This window comes from Hipposideros armiger, unplaced genomic scaffold (assembly GCF_001890085.2).
Source record: "Hipposideros armiger isolate ML-2016 unplaced genomic scaffold, ASM189008v1 scaffold_295, whole genome shotgun sequence".
Lineage (NCBI taxonomy): Eukaryota > Metazoa > Chordata > Mammalia > Chiroptera > Hipposideridae > Hipposideros > Hipposideros armiger.
The window spans coordinates 45877-56437 of NW_017731645.1; the positions used below are offsets into that span (position 1 = coordinate 45877).

At 58.2% G+C, this 10561-nt stretch overlaps 1 protein-coding gene across 1 annotated transcript in view; it reads left to right on the plus strand.

Annotated features, from left to right (window-relative positions):
* The window catches only part of LOC109391515 (dipeptidyl aminopeptidase-like protein 6), a 51752-nt gene extending 45204 nt beyond the window's left edge, over positions 1–6548 (plus strand). Inside the window, exons 10-14 of the mRNA XM_019659114.1 lie at positions 108–219; positions 1730–1788; positions 2394–2466; positions 2564–2637; positions 4685–6548. Of these exons, the coding sequence (XP_019514659.1) occupies positions 108–219; positions 1730–1788; positions 2394–2466; positions 2564–2637; positions 4685–4828 (462 nt within the window). The 3' untranslated portion in view covers positions 4829–6548. The remainder of the gene's footprint in view (positions 1–107; positions 220–1729; positions 1789–2393; positions 2467–2563; positions 2638–4684) is intronic.
* Positions 6549–10561: the final 4013 nt, after the last annotated feature.

Below are 10561 nucleotides of genomic sequence, written 5' to 3' on the forward strand. Positions count from 1 at the left end.
CTCTCTCTCTCTCTCTCTCTCTCTCTCTCTCTCTCTCTCTCTCCTTCTCTCTCTCTCTTTCCTTCTCTCTCTCCCTCTCCCTCTCCCCCTCTCTCCCTCTCTCCCAGGATTACGGAGGGTACCTGAGCACGTACATCCTCCCAGCGAAGGATGAAAATCAAGGTCAGATTTTCGCCTGTGGCTCCGCTGTCTCTCCAATAACAGACTTCAAGCTCTACGGTATGACCTGGGCTAGACAAAGAGCCAAGCCCCCCGCGTGGCCCCGCTGCATTCCCTTCAGCTCTGCATCCCCACCTGCCTCCCCCACCCCGGGCGCCCACAGTCCGTGATAAACTACGCAGGGTTGTAAGGCTCACAGGGGAAGCCTGGGGAGGGACAGGGAGGGTTTCAAGCCACATGCTCTGACTGAAAGCGGCCCATTCACTGACGCCGTAAACCATGTCCCAACATACGTGACCAGGCCCTGAGAACACAAACAGTAGCAGGAGCTGGAAAACCTTCGTGCTGAAAGGAGGGAGTGCGCTCTGTGTCCCGGTGGGGGCTGGTGGGCAGACAGGCACTTGGGAGAGTTGCTACTTGGTGGTAATGGGTGGAGATCTGAGCGGTCAGCCCTGCCCGGCTGTCTGCCCACCTTCGTCCCGGCAGACGGGACCCTCCTGGAGAGAGTGGCTTTCTCATGGGCAGGACGGTGACAGGATGATTTGCTTCAGGGACCAGAGCTCAGACCACCTGGTGTGGGAACCAGACCTCTGCTCGGGACACAGCCCACAAACATGGCTCCATGTCACAGTTGGGGCCCCAGCCTCCCTCCATCCCTCTCCTCTGGTCAGCCAGCCCCTTTTCTCTGAAGGCGCATGGCTTTGTCACATTAACCCCTTTTTAAATGCTCCCGTGGCTGCACCCCCCCACGTGCCCCGTCTCCATGGACCCCCGGGAGGGGCCAGCAGCCCACAGGCTGACGACAGATGCACTGACCTTTGCAACATGCTCTCATGCAAAAGTCAACTTCTAATCATACAAGAGCCTGAATTCAAACTTTTAATCTAAAATTAATTTTCCCGCGGGAGTCCACTTAGCATATTTTATCTTTTTCAAATTCAGTGAGTCTTTCTTAATTTTTTTAATCACACCATTTCAAATTTGCCTGATTTGAATGCACATAAATGTCACCATCTGCCCCGTGACTTGCCACCGTGCCCAAGACGGGGAGAGCCTCACGGTGTCCCCGGCACCTGACTGAGGACTTCCCGGAAACCCCTGGAGGCTGTTTGGCGCTTTCCTCCCGGCCTCTGCCAGCCGCCCCCAGGTCGTCCCCACAGCCTGAACCTGGACAGGGCTCAGGATAGAACTGAGTCATGCCAAGATTTTCTTCAAAAATAAGTAAACCCTGATGGAAATTGGCTTTCCTAGTATTTATTCCTTTTCCCATATGTGGAAATGAAGTGGACAGGTATCCTGTTTATTTAGGATTCAGACTAATTAGGATTTGCATAATCCAGGTTTTGCCATCCCACTGAAATCCCAGCCGTAACGCTAACATAGTTAAGTGTTACCATGCTACCATCTCGTTTCCCGTGTCAAGACCCAAGAGGTTAAGTTTGGTGTTTTGAAAGCAAATGCTTGCCGTTCCAGTGGAAGGGGGTCCCCCCACCCCCAGCCCCAGCCCCAGCGTTCCCGAACCGGGGGCTCCGCGCAGACAGCTAACCTCTCTTCCTCTGCTTGTGCCCAGCGTCTGCATTTTCCGAGAGGTACTTGGGTCTCTACGGACTTGACAACAGAGCATATGAGGTAGGTGTGGGCACAGCTGCCATTGGCCAGCAGGGCATGTGGTGAAAGCGGTCACCCCTTCTCTGAGCCCCAGCCCACCTGGAAGCACACCCCTTCCTGGGTCTACTGCACTCCCCGCCCTCCATCAACGCCCACTCTGGGAAGGCCTGATCCTCCGTCCGCCATTCTGTGGGCTGAGGTGACTGTGACCCCTCGGGCCAGTGTGACTTGCCTTTCTGGGACTGGAGCCATTCGGTGACTCAGCATGGATGTCACACACGGTTCTTCTTCCATGAGGCGCAGTGAGGGGGCTAGAGCCCCATTGCAGGGCAGGACTGTGGTCTCAAAGTTGAAACTGTCACATGGACAATGGAACTGTCTGGCCAAGAGGTCACCTCCCTCTGAGGCTGCCTTTTCTCCCTCTTCTGTCACCCTTTCCGCTTCCTCAGAGGCGTGTGGGGGGGGGAGCTGGGGCTCCTGAGAGCACTGTCCGTTTCGTTGCAGATAGAAAGCACCCCAGTTCCCTGGGAACTCTCTTCAATAACTGCCCTTAGCCCCTCACTCCCTCTCCAGTACAAATACCCCTGCAGTGTAGCCACTAACTGTCCCCTTGTCCCTGTGTGCAGATGACCAGGGTGGCACATCGAGTGTCGGCGCTGGAGGAACAGCAGTTTCTGATCATTCACGCGACTGCTGACGGTGAGGCCCGGAGACAGTGACCCACGGAGAATCTGGTGGCGCGTCGCCCAGTGGTTCCGTGGGGTTTGACAAACATGTTCCTCTTTTTCTTTAACAGAGAAAATCCACTTCCAGCACACAGCAGAGCTCATCACACACCTAATTAAGGGCAAGGCTAATTACAGCCTACAGGTAAGTGCGCACACCGCCGCTGTTCATACCTGGAGAGGCACCCCTATCCACGGAGAAGGAGCCCACGGGGATGCAGCCCAGCCCCACGGCAGACACGTCTGTGCATGGCTGTCGGAGCTGGGCGGGCATCCGAGTGCCAGGCGGGCACACCGTCCTGTTGCCACTAATTACGACAGCTCAGCCCTGCACTCAGGTTCTGTTCACACCCCTGAGAAGTCCAGCCCCGCCACCCACGCCCACCTCCACTCGGGCAGGGAGCAGGCCAAGCCAGCAGCCAGAACAGCCACCAGTGACGTCGGCGGTGCTGCTGGCTCATGACCAGGAGGCTGCTGCCCCAGCGTGGATGAGAGCAGTGCTAGTGGGTCCTGAGCCTTCTCTCACTAGCCTCCCTCTGGATAACACCACGTGTTCCCTAAACACTAGCTGGGTGTTCCAGAATTATCTGTGGCTGAGCAGTAGTTAAAGAGCGTTGCCCTTTCCAAGAAGCAGACGCTCAGCCTTTTCCTCGTGGTGTCAAGCACCAACTCAGCTCAGATCTAGGCTCTTTCCAGCGATGCACAGTGCTGCTTCCAGAAACTTCTTCCATTTCCGTCCTCACCACCAGGGCCTTTGGTAAAACAAGTATGACCCCAGTGGTCCTTTCGGGTCCAGAGATAAATGAGGGATTTCCTCAGCCAAGCACCCTGTCTGTGAAGGCCCCAGCGCTGGCACTGCCCTCTGCCCGCCTCCGTCCCCGAGCTCCTGACCTTCCTGCATCACTGTCTTGTGGAGGGTCACGTGCGGGCCGGGCCAGTCAGGGAGCCTCTGTGAGAAGGGGGTCTGGCTCAGGTGTGGGCGAACCGGGGAGGAAGGACTGGTGAATCTTACATTTGCGCTTCCTCCTGAAACGTATCAGGAGACTTGACAGCTGCTGGGGCATTTTCCGCACAGCAGGCAGCCATGGTAGGTTGACAGACCTCCATGTGCTGATGTGAACCGCTCCCTTAGACAGAGGCTGTGACGTCAGCCAGGTGCTGCAGTGTGCGCCCCAGACCCCACTTGGTGAGTGAAAGGGACCCACACAGGACCGTGTCTGCAGACACAGTGGCTGCCTTAGCAGGCGCTCAGAGCATTTGTAACGGTCATCGTGCAGGTGAGGGCACGGGGTCTGGGGACCCAGGGCAGGAGGAGACGCACCTCCTACCCTTTTTCTTTTCTTCCGGGCGTATTCCTCTTGTAGTATTTGATGTTTCACGTCCGTAGAATAGCTCGGCGACATCATTAATCAACGCTCTAAAATAAAAGTGATGCCATCCTTCACAGCCATAAGAGGAAGGCACAATTCAAAATGCAAGAGGCAGCCTGGTATCCTGGAAAGCAGCGGTGCTCCCAGGTCAGTCAGACCTGGCTTGGACTCCTGCTGGGATAAGTACCTGTGTGTGGAAACGGCGCAGCGCCCCTAGTGTAGAGGAGGTGTCATTACACTTGGCGGTAGAACAGTTAGCTGCCGTCTTGCCAGCGCTCCCCACAACGCAGGCCTTGTTCTAAGTGCTTCACAGGTATTATAGCACTTAATTCCCATATCACTAAGCGCCAGATGTCCTCATGGTGATCATTACCATGTGACACAACCGGAAACAGGCCCGGAAACTTACCTGTCCACAGCCACCCGGTGAGTGCGTGGTGCAGCCAGGTGGCGAGCCCCCGAAAGGCACAAGTCCAGGACCCGGCATGCGAGTGGGACGTCTCCCATGCTCATGGGCGTTACAGAGAGAACGCAGGCCTCTGGCTGCTGCTTCTGGGAGCCCTGGCCCCTGGAGACTTGGGTCCCTGAGCATGCATTCGTGTTGCAGGCCCCAAAGCACGGGGAGACTGCAGGGTCAGCGGCTGCAGCGATGCCTGACTTAGCCGACTCCCCTGAGTGCGTGCTGCGCCCCGCAGAGCCTCGGGAGGAAAAGGCGCGGGCGCTGCAGGAAGTTCCTGTCGCAGGTTGCATTCAGACGTGGCCGGAGCCCGGCCCCCAGGAGGCTGGGCCAGGGCCAGTCACTCCTCCGTGTCTTCCTCGCAGATCTACCCGGACGAAAGCCATTACTTCCACAGCGCCCCGCTCAGGCAGCACCTCTACCGCGCCGTCATCAACTTCTTCGTGGAATGCTTCAGGGCTCAGGACAGAGCCCCCACGGCCACAGTGAGGGAGGAGGAGGAGGACTGAGCCGCGCGCGCCCGCAGCAGCACGGCGCCTTTCCTAGACCAGGACTGGGAACCCCGCCCCCCTCTCCCGCCAGGGCTGGCGTGGGGGGCAGGAAGTGTTCCCGCTCTGCAGCATGTGTGTCTCGGTCCCGACGGCAGTTCTGCTTCAGACACCAGCTCCTGCCCGGTGGAGATGCCTCGGGGAACCTCCAGGGAGCCTGGAGCCATCGTGGCGTGTGGCCTCCTGCTGGCCACACCCCGGCCCGCCCCAGGAACGCAGTGAGGAACCGGCCCCTGCGGTCATGCTGTCCAGCAGAAGCATGAAGACCCGCCTGCGTGGAGCCCCGCGGCCGCCGGCAGCATGGCCGTCCCCTGTCCCCACGCCAAGGAGCCCGCTATAGCACAATATGTTAACAGCATTCCCGCATAGATTGGCTTGGTCCTCGCTGTCACTAGGAGATCCGCACTGTAAGGGGCTGTAAAAAGTATTACTGTAGCTTTGCTAATGGTTCACCTTACGGAATTAATTCGTATTTTTCTATGGTTTTTACCTGACGCTGTCTGCGGTCACGGGGTTGTTTTGCTGTGCTGTTTCTTCCCCCGCCCCCCTCCCCACCGCCCCACTTTGTTTTGCTTTATTTTCCTCAGTCAGTGTGTACGCTTCTCACTTGTTTAGATGAAGAAACAGATCAGAAGTAACTAACTGCTCTCTCCTCAAGGTCGTCTTTAGACTTTGGAGATATCGGAAAGCACGGAAGGGAAAGGAAACATCCAATACTATTTACTAAAACGAGAAAAACGCATCAATAAAAGCTCTCTCCCGCCAAGCTGCATTAGGACCTGGCTTAGATTCTCACTGTCCATTTACGTTCGTCCGTAAGCCTATGCTTTCCACCCTTGAGACGTTATCGAGTCTTTTCAGATGAACTTTGGTTCAAAAACGTAAGAAGACCAAGGGTTGGCTCCACCCCCAGCTCTGTCACAGGTGCTGGGGTGACAGCAGCCCTTGAGGAAAGTGTGGGCAAGTGCTGGCATGCCTCCTGTCCTGGGGACAGCTTGGTGCCCGCCCTGCCACGTGCCAACAGCACGTGCCAGCCTTGTAAGCTGCCCTCGGACCACGCGTGCAGCCATCGCGCCCATGTGTGTCTCATTCCGTTGTATATAAAGACGGGCATGTGTGTCAGGCATCGTGCAGTGTCCCCTGCTCCCTCCCATGGTCCCCAACGTGAGTCCCACTTGCATGCCGCCACTGGCTGGTCAGCGCTGTCTACAAGTGCTGGTTTGGACCACAGTGCTCACCGTTGTTTCCCCTGGCGCTTGTTCACAGCCTGAGTGTCAGTCCTGAGCTCTGCAGCTCCCGGTCCTGCTGGGGGGTCCTTGACATCTTGTCCGCAGAGAAGATGTGTCCGTGTTGCTTTTCGGTGTTTGGGGGTTTTGGTTTCATCTACACGAGCTTTGAATGTCAGTGTAGTGAGTCCCATTGGAAGATGTCCAGCACAGGATGTTTTTCTTAAGGTGACAGCATCACCGTTTGTGAACAGGATCGACGTGCTGACCAACGGGACCCCTGGGAATGCTACGTGATCGCACTTTTGCTGTTTCAGTGGCCTTGACCAACTGCAAAGCCAGCTAGGCCTGACGGGGACGCCGGCTCTGGCCATGAGATCGGGTAGGAGGGACTCGAGAATGTGGCATGGTGCGTTTGTTCATCCATGGAATAAAACATTATTTTACCACTTGGAGAGCTCTTTTCTTGCTTATGCTCCAGCGTGTCGCCTTGGAGAGCACGCAGAGCACCATGAGATCTTTCAGGTGCCCCCTGAACCCTCACCAAGACGGACGCATGTTCTGCAGAGCCCGGTCGGGGCAGCAACAAGCCCACACCCGAGGCACCACCAGTGTTGCTCGTAGGAAGGGAAGGACCGATCCCCTGTACTCAGGTCCACGGTCAGTCAGAGAAAATGAAAGCCTTGGGTGCAGACAGACGTCCCCTAACGAGAGTGAAACGGCTCTGGTGAGGCCACAGCCCTGCCCAGTAGGAAGCTGCAGAGAAACCTGCATCTGGTGGAAATGCCTTCACTCGTTTGTTATTGTTGTAAATGAAGTAAGTCCGGTGTAAACACACCCCAGCCTGGAAGCAGAAGGTTGAATAAACCCAAACCACTGTGCAGCTGGCGCCTCAAAGAAATGGGGTCATCCCAGTGGCCCCCGCTGGGTCAGCAGAACCTCGCACCCTTGTTGACCAAGGACCAAGAAGCAGGTCTGGGTGAGCAGCCCTCGGGGCGCTGGTCCTGATAGGCCTGGGTTCCCTTCTGCAAAGCACAAGCTCCAAACGGGCAGCCACCATCTGAATCTTGTCCCTCCCACCGCACAGATGGGGGGTCGCAAGCACAGAGACAGCAAGGCAGTCGCCTAAAATCACACAGGAAGGCGGCCGCAGTGGCAGAGCCAGACTGGTTATTTCCACTGGCAAGACCCCATTTTCACACAAAGCCCCAGGAAGCCAGGGACCCTTGGGCTAGCTGCTGTAATCAGTGGCTTTCAGCGCCAGTGTCTCTGGTATATTCACATCTAGACACAAGGCACATTCGTGGACCGGTAAGGAAATGGGCCACAAATGCCTCCGCGCCCTGCTCTGACCACTGTAAGGCTCTTAGAGCTTCATGGCTCCGGTTACGTCAGCAGAGGTGTGGCTTCTAAGTAAGCATTTGTGCAGAAAGCGTCACATTCTCAAAGTCACTCGGACCCTTCCCCGAGTGGAGGACACAAGCCCCTGAGCCGGACTCCAGGAGCGGCTGGGCGGTGTGTCCCTCAAAGGAAACCTGCGTGTCTGCCGGGAGGTGGGGTCCTGCTCCCCGCTCTCAGGCCTGGACCCCAGCCTGGGGTGGGGGGCAGTGGGGAGCACTGCTTCCAGTGAGCTGGGGGAGGGGGGTGCGTGGTGCAAAGGAAAGGCAGGGAGCGGGGGCTGGTCATGAACCTCACGCTGCGCGCTGCGCTGGCCCCTGTGCAGTTCCCCTGGACACCTCAATGTCACGGCCACCCCCGCTGTGGGCACTGCGGCCCAGACCCTGCACATGTGTCACTGTGCTCAGGACTAGTTACATTCGGTACAGAGGGCTGAGCCCCTCAGCCTGGAAAGGTAAGATCTTCTCTCCCTCCCTCCCACCCCCACAGACACACAGGGGCCATTCCTCAGGCAGAAGGTGGAGTGTGGGGCACACAGCTAGAAGGAGAGCAGCCCCACTGGAGTAAGGAGGCGGGGGTGCAGGGCTGGGGGACGGCCCCGTGGCCCCGGCTCTGGGTGTGGGCTGAGCGCTGGCTCCCCCAGTGCCCCGGCTGCCTGGCCCTGGTGTGTCGCTTGTATTTCTGATGTTCTGTTGCTTTGCTTGTAACAATGAGCAGAGCAGGGATGGAGGCGCCCACAGGGCCGTGCTCCCCCCAGGAGGGCCCGCTCCTGGCCTGTCTCCCAGCTCCGGTGGCCTCAGAACGCCCCTCCTCACAAGGCTTCTCCTGTGTGTGTCTTCTGTGTCCCATGTGACCAAATAATGACCTACAAATAGGGTCACACTCAGAGGTCCTGGGGTTTCGTCTGGACAGCAGCGTGTCTTTTGGGGGGACAATGCAGCCCCAAAGAGCAGGGTTTCCTACCCGGGTGAATTGGGGCGTGGGGGGGGGGAGAAGTCGCTGGGGCTGAGGGGGCCTGTGCCTCTGAGCGCCCTGCCGCCCCCCTGCGCCCCTGCCCCGTGGGTGCCAGGAACGTGTCCTCCTGCTCCTGGAAGGGGTGGCTGGAGCACCGCCGGGCTCTGCTTCCCACCCCGACGGTGTCTGCCTGTGCTCAGGGCCAGACGCCCAGGGTCAGCCCAGGTGTCTGACCGCCCACCCACCCTGCCCGGTTAGGGCCTGATGACCCGCCCACCCTCTGAGGTCACTTTCCTTCGCGGCCAATCCACGTCCATCCAGCTGTTGGAGTTTGAGCTGCTTCCTGGTCTTGCTTTGGGGAATGAAAAGTGCCAAGAAGTCGTTTGTACCAGTTGACAAATTCGAAAGCAGGTGTGTTCAATTGCGAGCGAGAAAGTGTGCGGGGGGGCGGCCTCCCGGCCTCAGGCCCGCTGCCCCTGGGCTGCCCGCTTCTGACGTCCAGCTCAGTCCCGCTTTTACTAAGACCTGGCGCGTGTCCGGGCACAGCCCCGGGGAGCACGCACGCAGCAGCCCCCAATGCAGGGGTCAGGCCTGTCCCAGCGGCCCCAGAGCCCACCCCGGGTCGTTCCTGGCCGGAGAGCGCCTTGCTATTCTCTAAAGCACCAGCAGAGGGCAGCAGAGGACAGGCGCTGGGCCCCGTGTCCAGCCCACCCCTCTCCCAGGGCCGCGTGAGCTGGGGCCTCAGGCGGCCACCACAGTGGGAGGCCCAGCACAGCGGGAGGGAGCCTGGGACCAGAGGTAAGGACAGTGCCTGCCTCCACGGTGCAGGAGGGGAGGTGGACTCTGACAGCTTTGAAGGACAGAGCTCCAGTGCAGAGAGGCAGGGGGCCCCCAGGAATAAGGACAGAGGCGGGGAAGGCTGAGAGCCGCTCTGGGGCAGCCGGGAAGGGGGTCACCGGGCGGCAGGGACTTGAGCTGGGAGACCTAGGCTGTGCCCACCCAGCTGTCCGTCTCGTTCCAACAGGCCACCTCCTCTCGCGTCTGGGGCTGAAGAGAAAAGGGGGCTCTGAGAAGGAGCCCCAGCGGGTCAGTGGGTCCTCAGCCCCCCGCTGGGCAGGTCAGGGTGGGTGGTCACACCCCAGGCACAAACCGTCCCGGTCGAAGGCTTCTCGTTGCCTTAAGCAGCCCCGTCCCTGGTTTCTGTGCACCCAGCTTAGCACACCTGTGAGATGCCAGAAGTGACACCCCTGGAAGGCGTAACCGCCCTCAGGAGAGCGCAGGCTCTTAACCGCCCTGGCATCCTGTCCCGCCTTGCTTTCCCCCACCTCCACGTCCTCTTCCTAAGGTTGCCTCGATTCCAAAGGCATAAAAGAAATTGGAAAACTGTTATTCTCCGGAGCATTTTCAGAACTTGCTCCCCGGCAATGTCGTCCGTTTGGTTCAAACGTTTTTATAAAAATCCCCTACAGGTTTGGACATTCTTATGTCGAAAAGCTACAGGAAGAAGCCAACCAGAGGCGATGAGCCCCCACGGGCTCTGGGGCCAGCAGGACGTGGGAAACAGGCCAGCAGGCAGGTGGCAGCACCTGGTCAGGAGGTGCCTGGCTCACCCAGGGTGCGCTCAGGGATGCCCATGGGCCCCGCAGCACAGCAGTTATCAGTGATAAGAGTCCTATCATAGGCCTGTGTCGGGTAAAGCAACACAACTGTAGAGAATTAAGGTCACATTAGGGCGAATTCACCCTTCCAACCCAGGGCTGGGCATTAGCCCTAGCATATGTGCCTCCATTGTATTTCTAGACCAGGCTGGTGACTGCCGAGGGTCCCTGAGAACCCTGGGGGATACCAGAGGCAGGTCCAGGCCTTGTGTTCTCAGAGGGATGAGAACACCAGTGTGCCGTTTTGGAAACATCAGGTAACGTCGGCTTCAGGAAAACTGATTTGAGGACTTCCTGTGAGTAAGGCATGTGTTGCCTGAATCTCGGGGCATTCAGAGCAGTCTTACAACCCTCTACGGTAGTTGTGCCGTCACGCCAGGTCTCACTGGTTCCAAGCCATTCATTGGTACTTTGAACCGGTCATTTTTTGCAGTTTACCTGGTGCTTCTTTCCAGAAC